The sequence below is a fragment of the Diceros bicornis genome, chromosome 6, assembly GCF_020826845.1.
Source record: "Diceros bicornis minor isolate mBicDic1 chromosome 6, mDicBic1.mat.cur, whole genome shotgun sequence".
Taxonomy (NCBI): domain Eukaryota; kingdom Metazoa; phylum Chordata; class Mammalia; order Perissodactyla; family Rhinocerotidae; genus Diceros; species Diceros bicornis.
The window spans coordinates 93,945,193-93,962,567 of record NC_080745.1 but is presented as its reverse complement, the minus strand read 5'-3'; the positions used below and the strand labels follow the sequence as shown (position 1 = coordinate 93,962,567).

At 48.9% G+C, this 17,375-nt stretch overlaps 1 protein-coding gene across 2 annotated transcripts in view; it reads right to left on the bottom strand.

Annotated features, from left to right (window-relative positions):
- PPP2R2D (protein phosphatase 2 regulatory subunit Bdelta) overlaps nt 1–11,948 on the bottom strand; it is a 57,191-nt gene extending 45,243 nt beyond the window's left edge. The window contains exons 1-2 of one of the 2 annotated variants that reach the window (XM_058544307.1): nt 11,855–11,948; nt 11,217–11,309 (exon numbers count right to left, since the gene is read on the bottom strand). In XM_058544307.1, the coding sequence (XP_058400290.1) occupies nt 11,217–11,309; nt 11,855–11,861 (100 nt within the window). In that variant the 5' untranslated portion in view covers nt 11,862–11,948. The remainder of the gene's footprint in view (nt 1–11,216; nt 11,310–11,854) is intronic. The other variant, XM_058544306.1, reaches the window with a different exon arrangement.
- Nucleotides 11,949–17,375: the final 5,427 nt, after the last annotated feature.

Below are 17,375 nucleotides of genomic sequence, written 5' to 3'. Positions count from 1 at the left end.
GCACTGATGCACCACTTGTCAAGGCATGCAGTGGCGGCATCCCATATAAAGTGGAGGAAGATGGGCACAGATGTTAGCCTAGGGCCAGTCTTCCTCAGCAAAAAAAAAAAAAAAAAAGAGGAGGATCGGCATGGATGTTAGCTCAGAGCTGATCTTCCTCACACACAAAAAAACTGTAGAGATACTCTTTCCAGAAATGTAAAGCAAAAATAAAACCTCATCATTGCTTTAATTAAAGTTTATTTGCTTATTAATGCCATTTCTTTGATGATTTATACTTTTATTTATCCTTTTAAAAAAATGAATGTCATGCCTATAGATGGTTAAAAATGAAGACCTATCATTTGTTTTTTCACTCAAATTTTCCTAATTATTATCAGGGAACTTGCTACCTTTGGGGCAGGCATGGTGACTCACTGAGAATTCACAATTTATTAAAATCCTTGCTATGTGTCAGCATTGTGCTAGGTATAGTGCAAGATATACAAGGAGATAAACATGTCCTACATATTCACACAACTGCATTTCTATTTTAGCTGTGGTTTTCTTATTTCTGGAGATCCAGATAAAATAGGCTCAAGTCTGTTCCACACGTTAAGTCTAAAACCCTCAACAAGCTTGCTGTGAATTCTCTAGGCTCTTCTGTTTTCACGGTTGCCCCTGCCTCTGAGCTCTGAACTCCTGCTACTAATTCAAGTTTAACCCACGAATCACTCTTCCCGTCCCACACATTGTTTCTCTTCTACCCTATTCCTGACCCAAACACGGATCTCAGTTTTTTCTTAATTTTCAATAGCAGCAACAAAAAATCCACTCGAAAAAGACACATGTATAGTAGACCTAACTGAACTCTGGGTAAGAGGGTGTATGAAATGGGGGCAGAAGAATTAAAATTCAGGTTAGTAATAAAAAATATTCAGATAGATCACTATTTATAATATATAAAGAGCTTTTAAAAATTGATTTTTAGGGGCTGGCCTGGTGGCATAGTAGTTAAGTTTGCGTGCTCCACTTCAGGAGCCCAGGGTTCGCAGGTTCAGATCCCAGGCAAGGACCTACACACCACTCATCAAGCCATGCTGTGGCTGCATCCCACATACAAAACAGAGGAAGACTGGCACAGATGTTAGCTCAGCAACAATCTTCCTCAGCCAAAAAAAAAAAAAAAATTGATTTTTAAAAAGCTCAGTAGAAAAATGGATAAAAGATACGGTCCAACAATTCACAGAAGAAACAGAAATAGTCAATAAAAAAATCTCAACTGCATAACTGATAAGGAAATGCAAACTACAACGTGAGATTTGCCATCAAACTAGCTGAGATGAGAGAGACTAATGCCTCAGCATGAGTGGGGAATGGGAAGTTTTGGGGAAGGTGTAAATTGGCACCATGTCTTGGAGGGCAATTTGGCAGCATCAAAATGTAAACATGCATGCCTTTGACAGTGTGTTCGTTCCTAGGAATCTAGCCACAGAAATGCCTGTACTGGGCAGAAGGATGAACCGGACTCTTTACTGCAATATCTTTAGTAACAGCAAAAACTGGAAACACCAACAGGTTACTAGTTAAATAAATAAGGTAATCTGTACAATGAAATACTAAGCAGCCATCAAAAAAGGATCAAATAGAACTATGCAAGAAGGCAGTATGGTTAACAATATTTAGGGGCCGGCCCAGTGGCGTAGCAGTTAAGTTCGCACACTCCGCTTCGGCGGCCTGGAGTGTTCGGATCCTGGGTGCGGACCTACTCACCGCTCATCAAGCCATGCTGAGGTGGTGTCCCACACAGAGCAACTAGAAGGACGTATAACTATGACATACGGCTATCTACTGGGGCTTTGGGGAGAAAAAAGCAAAAAACAAGGAAGACTGGCAACAAATGTTAGCTCAGGGCCAATCTTCCTCAAAAAAAAAAAAAAAAAGAATTACTTAAAAAAAAAAAAATTTAAGTGAGGGCTCTGGACTCAGAACCCCTGGACTGAAATCCTGACTCCAGCACCTGCTAGCTCTGTGACCTTGGGTAGTGACTTAACCTTCCTGAGATTCAGTTCTCCCATGTGTAAAATGAAGGCAATAGTAGCACTTACATCTCAAGGGGGTATGGCAAGGGCCAAAAGAGCTGAAGGGTCTGCGCAGCTCAGGAGCACGTGCGTCACTGTAAGAGTGCAAACTCTTACACTAGACATGCAAAAGAACAAGTCGCAAACAATACTTATAATAAGACTCACGTTTCATAAAGAATAAAAAAACTGCTTCTACACAAACTAAATTTTAAAATAAAACTAAATAGGAAATGGTCTAAAAATATATACACGCGGTTCAGAGTAGTTCCCTCTGCGGAGGGGTCCAGGACAGCAATGGGATAAAGAGGAACTTTCACTTCTACTCTTTATCCATCTGTATCATTTGATTTTCTTTAAATAATGAACACTCTACTTTTGTATTTTGAGACAAAACCAATAAAATCCAGTGAAGATGAGAGGGGACAGTTAATACTGAAATCTGCCCTGTTCTGTTTTTCCTATTGCTAATAGCTTGCTTTACAGCAGTAATTCTCAAAATGTGGTCTGTGGACCCTGGGGGTCCCCAAGAACCGCTTAGAGGTCCATGAAGTCAGAATTATTTTCATAATAATACCAACACATCGCTTGCTGTTTTCACTGTGCTGTTATTTGCAGGGACAAGCAAAAGTGATGGTGGCTGGAACAGCTGGAGCCTCAGCACAAACCAGGGCAGCAGCACCCAACCGTGCTGGTCGTCACACCACACTCGCAGGAAAGAAGGCAGGAAAAAAGCCAGTTTCAGTTAGGAATGTCCTTGAGGGACAAACTAATTAATTTACTCAGTCACAGCCCTCTGTATACAATGGGCACTATGCACAGATCACGTCTGCTGCACCCCCAAGAACAGTGACTGCTGCGAGGAAAGGCACGCGCACAGCTGTCTGCTGCAAGCTTAACTTTTTCACGGAATGCCATTTTTATTTGAAACAACTGACCAACTATGGTTACTCAGACTTTGGTATCTGGCAGAAATTTTCTTAAAAATGAACAAAGTGAGCCTCTCACTTCACAGAAAAACAACTGACAGTATTTGTTGCCAATGATAAAATCCAAGCTTTCAAGAGAAAATCAGAATTTTGGAAAACTTCTATCTATTACTATTAATTTGACAGCTTCCCGCTTTAAGATTTTTCTGATGAGATCAGTGGTGATGGTAACAAATGTGATTTTCTTTGATGTTGTGTAATGGAATATATCAACATTTAGAAGATGTGAATAACTCAGTGGACCAATATTTCCAAATGACCAACGTGTGATGTTAGCAAATCATGCACATAAGCAAGAGATCCATTCAAAGTCAAGACAGAACTATGGATTTTAATGTAACCAGGGATAAAAGGTTCACTGATATGGTTTCAGTTCCGATGTGCACTCTAAAGTTAAAAAACCATCACGTGTCCAGTTTTGTTGCAGTAGTAAAGAATATCCACAATTGTATGAAGAGGCTATTAAATCACTCCTCCCTTTTCTGACCACATGTAAGTGGGAGGCCACATTTTCTTCATCTATTTCAATAAAACAATTGCAATAGACTGAATGCAAAAGCAGATCTGAGAATTCAGCTGTCTTCTATTGAGCCCTATACTATAGGGTTTGCAATAGACTGAATGCAAAAGCAGATCTGAGAATTCAGCTGTCTTCTATTGAGCCCTATACTATAGGGTTTGCAAAGTGTAAAACAATGCCACTCTTCTCACTAAATCTTTTTTTGTTTTGGGAAAGTTGTTATTCATTAAAAATGTTACGTTAACGTGTAATAGATTTACTATTTTAAAGTGAAATAATAAATATTTCAAGTTGTTCTGTTTTAATTTCAAATATAGTAAATATTGATAGATATAACCCACACAAAAGCTCTCTGGTCCTCAAAAATTATTAAGAGTATAAAAGTCTCCTGGAACTAAAAGGCTCTGAGAACTACTGGTTCAGCACAGGAGCTGCAAACTACAACCTGAAGGCAAAACCTGGCCCCTGCTGTTTTGTCAATATAATCACGCGCCGGATAACAACATTTTGGTCAATGATGGCCCACGCAGATGACAGTGGTCCCATAAGACTAGTACGATAGAGCCCAGGTGTACAGCAGGCTATACCATCTAGGTTTGTCTAAGTGCACTCTATGATGTTCACATGACGACGAAATCGCCTAAAAATGTATTTCTCAGGATGTGTCCCTCTTGTTTAGTGACACAGGACTGCAGTGTTATTGGGCCACTGCCATGGCCTTCATTTCATGGGTCCTGCAGCTGCTTTCCTGCTACAGAGGCAGAGTTGACTTTGGTAGTTACAACAGAGACAGTCTGGCCTGCAAAGTCTAAAACATTTACTATTTGGCCCTTTGCAAACCTTGATTTAGAGTAAGTTCACATTACAGACTTTACTAACTTATTTATTTATTTATTTATTTTGGTTAGGAAGACTGGCCCTGAGCTAACATCTGTTGCCCATCTTCCTGTTTTTGCTTGAGGAAGACTGTCCCTGAGCTAACATCTGTGCCAATCTTCACCTATTTTATATGTGAGACACTGCCACAGCATGGCTTGATGAGTGGTGTGTGGGTCCATGCTTATGATCCAAACCCACGAACCTCAGGCCGCCAAAGCAGAGCACACAAACTTAACCACTATGCAACAGGGCTGGCCTCTACTTACTTATTTTTTTTGCTGAGGAAGATTGCCCCTGAGCTAACATCCGTGCTCATCTTCCTCTATCTTACGTGGGACCCTGCCACAGCATGGCTTTACAAGCGGCACGTTGGTGCGCACCCGGGATCCAAACCCTCGAACCTCCGGCAGCTGAAGCAGAGCGCGCGCACTTAACCACTACGCCACCAGGCCGGCCCCCTTATTTATTTTTTTGTTGAGGTAACATTGGTTTATAACGTTATATAAATTTCAGGTGTACAACATTATATTTCACCCTCTGTATAGATTACATCGTGTTTTGCAACAAAAGTCTAGTTTTTACCTGTCACTGTATACATGTGCCCCTTTTCCCCTTTCACCCTCCCCTCACGCCCCCACTGCCCCCCACTTCACTACCGCCCCCCCACACCCCCTTTAACCACCAATCTGCTCTCTGTATCTGTGTGTTTATCTTCCATATATGAGTGAAATCATATGGTATTTGTCTTTCTCCATCTTCCAGCCTTTATTATTGCAGTAACTTCGTAATTGACATTTCTGCCTCCATTCTCACCCTATCGGCATCCATTCTCCAAAGGCCAGAATGACCTCCCTAAAGACACATAAAGTTGATGTCACTCCTCTACTTACAATCTCAAAGGCTCATAATCACAATCACTTCAAAGCACAATTCAAAGTCTTCAGCACAGGATTCAAGGCTTTTACTAATCACACTCTGGCCCCTGCCAGCCTGCCCCTCATCAGGGGCCACTCCCCTCTCTGCAGAAGGAACATGCCAAGTACTCTGATTTCTCAGAACGGACCATGCTCTCTCCAATCTCCACTCCGAGCCCCCTCCATCTGGAACATTCTTCTCCCCTTCCCTTCCTCCCTCTTCCTACACCCTCATTTCCTCCCCTTCACTCCCAACTCAAGTCTGTGTACTAGGCACTTGGACCACATTCCCTCGACGTACTTCGCTCTCACGACAGTGCAGTGACCCATCCACTTGCCAGTCTCTGTCTAAACAAAGGGCTTAGTGAGGTAGGAACTGGGTTTCTCTACTCCAACGTAGAACTAGCAGCCCTTTAGGATGCTGTCGCGAATGTTTTAGGCGAACTAAGCTGACAGCTAGCCCCCATAACATTTTCTTAAGTTGGCTCCCTGGAGCAACACAGAGTAAGTTATTCTCCTGTGCAAGAGGGTCTCTTTAAGATACCAACATTTTCACAGTAATCAGTTTCTGTGTGCTGTCTGCCAGAGACTTCTCTGCTTTCTCTGGAATCTTCCTAACAACCCTGTGACGGTCACAAGGAACAGCACCCACGTTTCACAGACAAGGAAACAGAAGGTAAGTAACCTGTCACGTTAACACAAATCTAGTAACAGGGCTGAAATGGGATTTGTACCAAATGCCTTTCCATATCCTGATTAACATCAAGTTGAAGAGATAGGCCTAACCCATGTGATAAAACTGGGGAACAACAAGCAGGATACAGCCAACTGCTAAACATCATGGTAAGGTGAGAGGAAAGGTCCGAGTCTAAGACAGAATGCTGGATGTTCAGAGTGGCTGAGCAGTGATTCATAAAGAAAGTGGAATCTGAGATGGATTCAGAACGATCGGTAGGGTATGGAGCGTACACAGTAGAAAAAAAGAATATTCTAACTTGGGAAAGAAATATAAGCAAAAATTAAGGAATGGGAAGGATCGATGAATAATAGTGGAAAAGGGTTAAGCCCAATGAAAGGGATCTGGGTGAGTGGAGAGATTAAATATAGCTACAACCAAATGCAAACACCTTAAATACATGAGAATTAATTAACAGTGTATCTAACACTTGAACAACACTTCACAGGTTACAAAAGCTCTGCACACTGTTTGATCTTAACAAAAACCTTAGGATGTAATTTCTAGAAGAACAAGCTGAGGTTCAGAAAGGGCCTTCAGACCTGACAAATGGCAGACATGAACTGATATTGCCATCAAAACAACAGATTTTTAAAATCAGGGAATAAAAAAATCGAGTATGATTTAATACTACCATAAATCTCATAAACCTACATCTGATTACGTAACTACGATCAGTCTAGCTTCTTGAACATGCAGCCTGATTGCAGAGACATTACCACGTAGCTGTGCTCAATAAGTATGGTGAATGCATTAATCCTAAGAAAAGCACACATATCTGATTTCCTAAAGGCAGAATCTCCCCATGAAGCTCTCTCCTAAATTAAACTACAAGAATGTTACTAGATCGTTTTCTTGTTTGATGGCTTTCCCCTAGAAGATGCTTTCCTGAAGGCCTTTTTCAACGGCACAGGTATAAATACTAAGTAATTGGGAATTCTACAATGGAATGGAGACATCAGATTGAGAATAATTCAAATAACCAGACACTGTGCCCCATTTGTCACTTAAAAAAAAAAAGTCAATGGTAAGTACTTAATGCCCATTTTCTATACACAGAAAAAAATCAATCACAATACTCTAAAAATAATGACTATGACTGAAAAGTTTTGCATTCACAAATACCAGATTTTATTGCGTCTAAGGAGCACATCTTCCCATACCTTAACATCTTCAAAATCAGATGCATCTTATATTCAAGGAAACACAGTAACTTCCTGGTATTGATGCTCAAGTGTCCTTCATCTTTGTTACCCTTCTCCAACTTACATGTTTCTTTTTTTCTTTCATAATATCTATGTAAACCCCATTAGAAAAGATGGCCCTGCCAGATTACCTGGATACCCATATTATTTATACAACTCCCCAGACTCAAGCTTGAATCTAAGCAGATGAACCTTTAGCTTTGTTTAGTATTATTTCTTTAGAAAAACATTAATGTCTAATTCAAAGCAATGGATCAGATCACGGATTAAGAAAGCAATTAAAACATACTCATCAAATAAAAAGGCAAGACACTTAAAACTACAAATTCTGAGATGAAAGGAACCAGGTGCTGTCAAGCTACACAAAACCACGTGACAGCTCACTACAGGGCCCTCCTCCAGCCCTCCCCACCATTTCTCCAGAAAAGCAACTCCTGCACAGCGCTGCCCTGCAGGAAGGCAACCACAGTCGTGTTCAGGGGACAGGCAGGCAAAGTGTGCTCAGTTACTCTCTCTCTCTCTGTGATATCTATTCTTCAAATCGTTTGAGAATGGCCATTCTCGAACCCTTGTTACTAACCTTACATCATTTTCACAGGCACTTCCTTTACTGGCATCTCATTTTCATTTGTTTTCCGAGGCAATTTCCTACAAGTCCTGGTGGTGAGATCTCTCCTGAGCTTTAGAAGGACAGAGCAATCCCAAGGTTGGGTGGCCACATCCCACAGTGGGGGCTTCATCAGTACTGGCCGCAAATAGCCACTGAAGCAGTACAGCACTCATGGGCTCTGGAGCCAGTTGGCCTGGCTTCAAACCCTGGCTCTGCCATATAACGTGGCTGCTCACCACGTTAACTGCCCTCTGTGCCTTGGCTCCTGCATCTAAAACTAAGAAGAACAAGAGTTCCTCCCTCTGAGGGTGGTGTGAAGGTTGGATTAATGGACCCGGGTGACTTGGAGCAATCTCTGGAACAAAACAAGACTCAACAACTGTGAGCCATCACCACCTCCAGACTGGGTCCTCTTCAAGCTTCAAGCTTGAGAAGCTCAGACTCTATTGAAGACAGACAAGCCAGGGACTATGATATCGTGTGACATCTGCAAAAGATGTTCACCCAGTGCAAGCTGTCCCAGGAAGGGGAGCAGGGGCTGGGTGATGGTGCCTAAATGTCACGCACAAAAAACCTGCACAGTCAACAACTTCCCACAAGGTGTCACCATGTAGGGCCTAAGTATTTGGAGGCACAGGCTAAGAAACAACTTCTCGCTTCTTCTGGAAGCCTCCCCCTGGCTTCACTATTTTGACTCTTGCTCATCTAGGCATAAAAGTTCACCCACTCCACCTTCAGGGGTGATGACTACAGGCACAGCCAGCTTGCTGTTAGGGGAAGGGGAGAGAGGCAAGTGACCAGTGACTGTCACTCATGCATCTTGTCACCAGCAGGACAGTCACTAATTTCCTTTTGAGCCCAGCACTCCTACTTGCAGGGAGATGGGAAATCCCTGATAGCACCATGGCTGACCTGACCCACAAGCAAAACCCTATTCTTTACAAAAGGAAAAAAGCCATCCAATTTTACACACACAATACTTTCTTCAGGAGTTATGATTCAAGTCCCCCCAACCTATTAGTTTTAAAAACCAAAAGGAAATCACAATCCTCTCTCCACTGTACTCATTCCTCAATCTTCAAATCAGGGGAGTCACATGTACCCCTGGCACCACCTCACGCTCACTAGGCGCTGTCCTCACTCAGGTAAGGAGAGGACCCTCGCCTCCATCTCACTCACTTTCCGATCACCCATTGCAGACGAAAGCAGAAAGACGGTCCAAAGTGCAGGGTTACAGTGGAACTCTTCAAAGCAGAGCCTAAAGCAGAACAAAACCTTCAAGAACAAAACACCTCACAAACCACAAACCTAAACAAGTCAATTTTCTATACCTTAGGTTTTACAGCCCAGCTATCAGTGTACAATAACCTCCCTTAAATTACTCATCTCCTATTTATCTCTTATCCACCTTTCTTCATCAAGGTTGAGTTTGGGCACAGCCAGCTTCTTTATTCTCATTGCTTAACAATCAGTAGTTGCTAACAATTACGCTCTCCTTCTTTATCACCGACTTTTACGGTAATAATACAATCCAAATGAACACTCTCACAACTACTCGACAAAAGGATGACGAGTTATGAATATGCTAGCCCCAACGGGTTACTAACGCCAAAGCATAAGTGGATTAAGACAGAAAGCTCTGAATACATACAGCAATCAAAAAACATAGGAGTAATTACTACAAAGCAATCTTACAGAAAAGATAACTCGAAACACCAAACTTTTAGATGTATTCAAAACTTTACTTGAAGAAAGGGTTTAAAACCGCAAAAAGTCCCAGTTAGTTTAATTCTGAGAACAGAATATTTCTGTCAAGATTTTTTTTAAGGAAGAATACTGTTTTCAAAGTTTAACATCACTTAAAATACACCATTTTAGTTAGAGATAAGTTTTAATTCATTCAGCTTGTCAACAAAAGCCATAAAAAGGGAAAGAAACCAGAAATTAAGACAGGCATTAAGCCGTTCCACCTCCCTACCCCTAAACAAACAGGTTTTGCTTTACTCCCAATAGAAATTTTGAGTGTCACCCATGTGCCACATGCAAAATGAAAAAAAAAAAGTAGTATATCTTAAATGAATATAAAAGAAACAGAATCAATACACTATTTAGTTTATATAAAATCACCCAGTTTCAATCTCAAACCATATACATCTTTACAAATTCCTTACAGCACAGTTTTACTTGCTTAATAATCCGGGTACTGTTTGTCCGATGGGGCCAAGGGCCTCCAGACTGTCATACTGCCAGGGAGAGGTGCAGGGTGGAGAAGGAGGGAGCAAAAGGTCATGGGAGGGGCCAAGGTGGAGGAAAAGTGGCAAGACAGCTGACTAGAGGCTGTTAGCTACTTGGGGCAAGGAAGGGGCACTTCGTGGAAAGACAACTCGTTTTCAAGAGAATGTTAAAGGTTCGCAGCGCTCACTTAAATGGCTGAACAATAAAAAGTCACTCTAAAGCTCTAATGAAACCTCTGAGTTGCTAAGAATCAGCTTTGCATTCGGCTGTGAACACGGGAAAGAGAGGTGGTTTACACTTTAAGATGGCATGTAGCTTTGTGGGAAACTGCGGCAGGAGACAGTCCCCAGCTTCCGGCCCAACACCCTACAACTATGCGCCTTGGCTAGTTCAAGGCTATGATTAAGGAAAAGACCAACCAACTTCAAGTAATACGATAAGGTTAAAGGTAAAATCTGCAGTCTGAACTTTAAAATACATCACTGGAGAGGGAGAAGGAATCGCTAACAAACTTCAAGAATTTTAGTACCTTAGAAAGCGACCTTAAGGATCAAGCGGTCCAACCTCCTTTTTAAAGATGAAGAAACTGAGGCAAAACAGCGTGCCCAAGAGTACACAGGTGATTACAGAAAGCTTGGGTCTAGAAGTGAGGCCTCCCGACCTAGTCCAGGACCACTGCCCACTCCACTCTTGCTTTTCTGCAGTTATCCCAATTTTATGTTTCTCGAGTCCCCAATTTCTGCAATTATTTCCGCAGTTCCACCAAATGCAGGAAGCAGCCACTTGCAATGTGAAGAACCCAGAACCCACTCGGAAGACCGAGATCCCTGCAGCCTCCGTGACCTTGGGCTCCTTACATAACCCCTGCGGGCCTGTCTCCTGTCTATGGACTGGACCCCGGTGCACACGCTCACAGCGCGGTGCGCAGGACACGCGCCCCGACACAGCTCCACCGGGCGGGAGGGGCCCCGGGACCGGGGTCCCAGGAGGGCCGGGCCGGGAAGAGCACGTGGGGTCGGCCCGGGGCGAGGAAGCCCGCCCGCCCTGAGCCCAGGTGCGCCACCTCACCTTCGGCCACGTCCTCGTCGATGGCCCCCTTGACCTGCGAGAAGCACCACTGCAAGTCGTTGCCGCCCGCGGGGCAGCCGCCGCCCCCGGCCCCTGCGAACACACCCGGCGTCAGCACCCGCGCCCCTCGCTCCTGCCCCGCGCCCCCTGCTCCTGCCCCACGCCCCCCGCTCCTGCCCCCGGCGCCCCGCTCCTACACCCCGCGCCCCCCGCTCCTGCCCCCCGCCCCCCCCCCGCTGCTGCCCCACTCCTGCCCCCAGCTCCTGCTCCGGCGCCCCCCACTCCTGCACCCCGCGCCCCCCACTCCTTCCCCGGCTCCCCCAGCTCCTGCCCCGGCGCACCCCGCTCCTGCACCCCACTCCTGCCCCGGAGCCCCCCGCTCCTGCACCCCGCGCCCCCCGCTCCTGCACCCCACTCCTGCCCCGGCGCCCCCCGCTCCTGCCCCCCGCGCCCCCCTGCTGCTGCCCCACTCCTGCCCCCAGGTCCTGCTCCAGCGCCCCCCACTCCCCCGGCGCCCCCAGCTCCTGCCCCGGCGCCCCCCGCGCCCCACCTCCTGCCCCCCGCACCCCCTCGTTCCTGCACCCCGCGCCCCCCGCTTCTGCCCGGTGCCCTCGGCCCACCCCGCGCGGCCCTCTCACCTGCCATGGCCGGCGGCCAGCGGGCGGGCGCCGAGACGGCGGCGGAGGGAAGAGGCGGCCTCCGCGCTGTTGCCGTCCGAGCACCTCAGCCCGGCCGCCGCCGGCGCCGCCGCCGCCGCCAGGGAGGGATTTTTCCCTTTTCAAAATGGCGCCCAATGGCCGTCGCCCCGCTCGATGACGTCATCCCCCTCCGCCTCCGCCGCGGGCCGCGGGCGGGGCGGGGCCGCCGGGAGAGCTCCCCTGCGCCCTGCGGGGCGGGACGGGGCGCGCGGCCGCGGGGGCTGCCGGGGGCGCGCCACGCACCGACTGCGCCTGCGCGAGCCGCGCCCCGCCCCCTGACCCGGGCTTGGCACCGCCCCGGCCCGGCGCTACCCTGAAGACCAGCCCCGGGGCCGCCGTCGGCCGCCCGCCTTGCTCCGGGGGAGTTACCGGAAGCCTGGAGGCGGCCCCGCCCCTCCCCGCGGAGCAGCCAATGGGGACGCGCTCGACGTCGGCGGGCGGAGCGTCCGGGCCGGCCCCGCACCTGCAGCGCGCCGCACCTGAGCGCGTCCTCCCGGCCCACCCCCTGGCCGGGCTGCCAGTCCCTCTCCTCGGACGCGAGTCCGGGGGCGTCGGCGTCCGCCTTCGCTGGCGGCCCTGCGCAGAGCTCGCGTTGTCTACAACACTGCCGTACGATCTTAGGCAAACGTTCGCTGTTGCGGCTCCCCGTGGCCATCGTCGCTTCATTCGTGGGCGTGTGTCCGTGGCGTACGGGGGGTATCCGTACCCCCCGTTTGTGTGTCCTTTCGGTGACGTGAGCTTGCAGTCACCGGCGTGACTGCTGGCGTACCCCCCAGCAGACGGCCGTCCGAGCCAGGGCCAGTCGGCGCCGCGAGCGCCGTGGGCGGATCCGCTGCTGCCTCGGGCGCGCGTCCCGTCCCGTCCAGGGGGCGGCGGCGACGGCAGAGAGCCGGCCCTCGGGGAGCCCGCTCTCTAGGGGACAGACGACAGCGGGGCAGACGGCACGTGTGAGTCAGCCGGCGCTGGAGGGACACGCAGCGGGGGGCCGCGGAAGTAAACGGGTGACGGACAGACCGTAGGAGGCCGGGCCCGGCCGCGACGTCCGGGGAGGGCTGTGCGGGGAGCGGAGGGGTCGTGGCTGACCTGCGCCCTAAGGCGCCGCTGGGGCTGCTCTGCTGAGAACAGGCCGAGGCACCCGAGGGTCACACCGGGGAGCCCAGGGAGGAGGTCAGCCGGTCATGGAGGCGGGGATGCGGGCCGAGTGGTCGAGGGCGTGGCGTCGGGGGAGAGGGCTGGGAAGCGCTCAGGTTTCAGCGAGAAGGCTGTGGACGGCACAGCGCTGGGACTCACGGATGAAGCAGGTGCCGCGTGAGACGCAGACGGACCTAGGATGACTGCCCTCGGGGTCGGAGCGCGGGTGGGAAGGGGCTTTCCCGGCCCCGAGACGGAGGTGCCGAGAAGGGACCCCGGGAGGCGGGTCTGAACTGCGGAGCCGGCCCGGGCCGTGGCACAGACGAGCCTGGGGCGCGCGGGGACGCGGGGCCTGGAGGGCGAGTCCGGGAGGCGAGCGCGTCGGGGAGCTCTGCGAGCCGGAGAGACCGCGCGAGCCCCCGCCGCGCGGGCGGGCGGATGGGCCCGAGGACGGGGCGACCGCGACGCGTGGAGTGCCAGCCCGGTGCAGACGGGGAGGGCGGGCCGGCCCCCAGACGCCGGGCTGAGCGCCGAGGACGGACCCCTGGGCTGTAGCGTTGGGACGCCATCCCTGACCTGGACGGGAGGGGCCGCTGTGGACTGGACGCTGCAAACCCGTGTGAGGGGTTTAAGAGCAAGTGAGAGAAGAATGGGAGCCACTGAGTGACGACCCTTTGTTGTGAAGAGGAGCAGAGAAATGGGGCTGTAATCTCCTTTTTTCACATGTGGATTTAGGCAGTCTGCCCCTGAGCAGTTGAAAAACTGAGTTAACTATCAGACTGTCTCATATACAATTGCTTTAATGTGTATTAAAGATAAGTCTTTTGAAGTGACGGCAAGATAATTAGTTTTGGTTTAAACTGTATTCTTTGGTTAATTAGCTACCATTAAATTAAATTTAAAAACAACAAAAGTAATATAGTGAGTGAAAATAGTGAGCTGCCTTCCTGTGTCCCACTGTGCATCAGCTGACCAGCAGGAGATTTTTATTTATTTATTTTTTAAATGTTTTATTTATTTATTTTTTTTGTGAGGAAGATCAGCCCTGAGCTAACATCCATGCTAATCCTCCTCTTTTTGCTGAGGAAGACCTGCTCTGAGCTAACATCTATTGCCAATCCTCTTCCTTTTTTTTTCCCCAAAGCCCCAGTAGATAGTTGTATGTCATAGCTGCACATCCTTCTGTATGTGGGACGCGGTCTCAGCATGGCCAGAGAAGCGGTGGGTCGGTGTGCGCCCGGGATCGGAACCTGGGCCGCCAGTAGCGGAGGGCGCACACTTAACAGCTAAGCCACCAGGCCGGCCCCAGCAGGAGATTTTTAACTATTCCTTTTTATGATGCTAAAGAACTTTAAATAGCTCAGTGAGTTACTCTGAATTCTAACTGGTGTTTACAAGTCCCTGGGTGTTGCAAGGCAATTTTCTTGTTTTATTATTTTTAGATCTCATAGCCAAATTGTGAAATGCCTGGTGTGTATTAGAATCTAGAATCCAGCCTGTATTAGAATCTACAGCCTCCCTGTATTCGTACAAGGGAATACTACTCAGTAATAAAAAGGAATGAACAACTCATACAAACAACAGGGATGACTCAAATTTTAAAGGATGAACCTGCATTGACACATCATCCCCCGAAGTCTATAGTTTACAGTAGGGTTCACTCTTGGTGGTGTACATTCTGTGGGTTTGGACAAATGTATAATGACGTGTCCATCAATATAGTATCATACAGAGTATTTTCACTGCCCTAGAAATCCTCTATGCTCTTTCTCTTCACCCCTCCCACTCATCCCTGGCAACCACTGATCTTTTTACTGTCTCCATAGTTTTACCTTTTCCAGAACGTCTTAGAGTTGGCTTTTTTTTCACTTAGTAATTTAAGGTTCCTCCATGTCTTTTCATGGCTTGGTAGCTCATTTCTTTTAACTGTTGAATAATATTCCATTGTCTGGATGTACCACAGATTATTTATCCGTTCACTTACTGAAAGATGTCTTGGTTGCTTCCAAGTTTTGGTAATTATGAATAAATCTGCTGTAAACATCCCTGACTCTTTATAACCTGCCTCCTTACTGCTGGAGCTCAACAAGGCATTAAACTCATCCCATCTTTTTTTTTTACTCCTGCCAAAAAGGATTGGATCCATGAATTTTTCTCCAAATGATGAAGGAAAGGAAGGAAGGAGAAAAACAAATGAGGGAAAGAAGAAGAGAGGGGAGGAAGGAAGGAGGAAGAAGGAAGGAAGGAGAGGCTATGGCCAGACTGGTTGTGCTTTGCTGAATTGAAAAGGAAGCCCCGCCGGATGCTGCTCCTGTCTCCTGGGCCTCTCTTCTCTGACCCTGCCACATTGGGCTGTCCCCCTCCCTTCTCCCAACCCCCCTTCCTCAAAAAAAAATCTTTCCATGCTGAACTCAGCAAGGTAGAGGGAACATCAGGGTTTCAGGAACAGCAGGGCCATCTCGTGCTGGCTTCCCACCTCCAGAACCGTGAGATAATAGACAGGTGTTGTTTTAAGCCATTAAGTTTGTGGTAATTTGTTAAGGCAGCAAAAGAAAACTAAATGTGTGCGTGTGAAATAAACAGACTCGTAGCTACTCATTCCTCTTGCTGTTCTCTGCTGTCTGTGGGTCTAGGATTTAGTTCAGTCGTTGATTCACGTGGACACATTGAAGCTGTAGCCATGTGCAAGCAGTCGATCACTAACCATGTCTGTATTTGTTGGGCATAGGTGTGGGTCACCTCCCGAGGGCCCAGCAGGAACAAGCATGGAGGGATCGGTCTGTGCTCTCAGCTGTACCATGGATGCTGTCCGAGAGTCTGGAACAGCCCTGAGCACTTCACGTGTATCGTTTAAGGCTCACAGAACCCTACGACCTAAGGATTATTATCCCGTTTTTTGGATGAGGGAGCTGAGGCTAAGAGAGATTAAGTCGCTTGCCCAGGCATCACAATCACTCGGCATCGACTACAGTTTAAGCTCAGGTCTGACCTCAAGGAGGGGCCCAGATACCATAAAACGTGAAACAACGTGGTGGATGATGCCCAGGCCCCAATGATGTGGGCAAACCAAAGGGAGAACCCCAGAGCTTCCTCTGCCCAAACTGCGTCTGCCTCGCCAGAATCACGCCGTCCTGCAGTGGCCTGTGTGAACTGACCTGGCTCGTAACCCGCTCTCAGGCTGGGTCTGTGCGTGGGGATGGGAGGGGGACGGGGCAAGCATCCAGCTGCTTCTGGCTGATTCAGTTGCTTTGCCACAGGAAACACTCGAGGTGAACCTGTGCCACAGTGGAGAAATTGTTCCTGGTTTTACTGTCCAGAGAGTCGTCCGTCCTGGGCCTTTTGCAGGTTGGCTAGGGGACGGCTTCATGCCAGTGTCTTCATCATTCCATCCCCTCAGCTCCCTTTCAAGGGTTCCGATGTTACCTCTCCAAACACATGGCTGCCTGTAGCCCATTCTCTCCTCCCATGCTCCCATCACCCCCTTGGCCCTCCTTGGAGTCTCCCCTTCTTCCTGGCTGCAGCCTCTCACCTGCCCACCAAACCCTTCCACCCTCTGGCTTCCAAGCCTCCCTCACAGCCCCGCCCACTGGCAGGAATCCAACTCTTCAGATTCGGTGTTTCCTTCCTCTGTTAGAAAAGCAATAGCAGGCTCCCCGGCAGCGTGCCCTTGAAGCTCCCCACCTGGAGGCAGAGACAGGTGGGCGTCCGAGGTCTTCTCACCTGCAGCCAGATGGTGTTGTCTGTGAGGTGCTGAGCCTGCGCCTCCTTCCTCCCCCTGGAGCCTCTCCCACTGGGGGGGGCCTCCTTTTCCCCGAGGGGCAGCCCTCCGTGTAGACCTGGGGACAAAATCTCAAAGTCTTGTTTGTTCAGTTCAGGACGAAAAGCTGAAGCACAGGTGTGAGACGGGAATGTGAGAGACCGCTTGCTGAGTCCGCCCACCCTCCTGTGTCTGTGCTGGGAGAGAAAGGGCCATTGAGGGGCAGCTAGGGTGGGGCACAGTCAGGAGGGGCCCTGCACAGTCCCTCAGCCTGCCCTGAGGGGTCGGGGACACTGCGGCACCCGTGGTCTGCTGATGGTGGCCCCCGAGCATGTCCATGTCCTAATCCCCGAGACCAGTGATTGTGTGACCTCATTCGGCAAAGAGACTGTGCAGACGTGACTCGGAAGGATCTGGAGGTGGGGAGGTCCACTCTGTTATCTGGGTGGGCCCAACGTCATCAGGGAGGAAGGCAGGAGGAGAGGGTGGAGTGATGTGGCCACGAGCTAAGGAATTCCGGGGGGCCCCAAGGAGCTGAGAGGGCGGGGGGTGGGTGCTCCGGAGCCTCCAGAG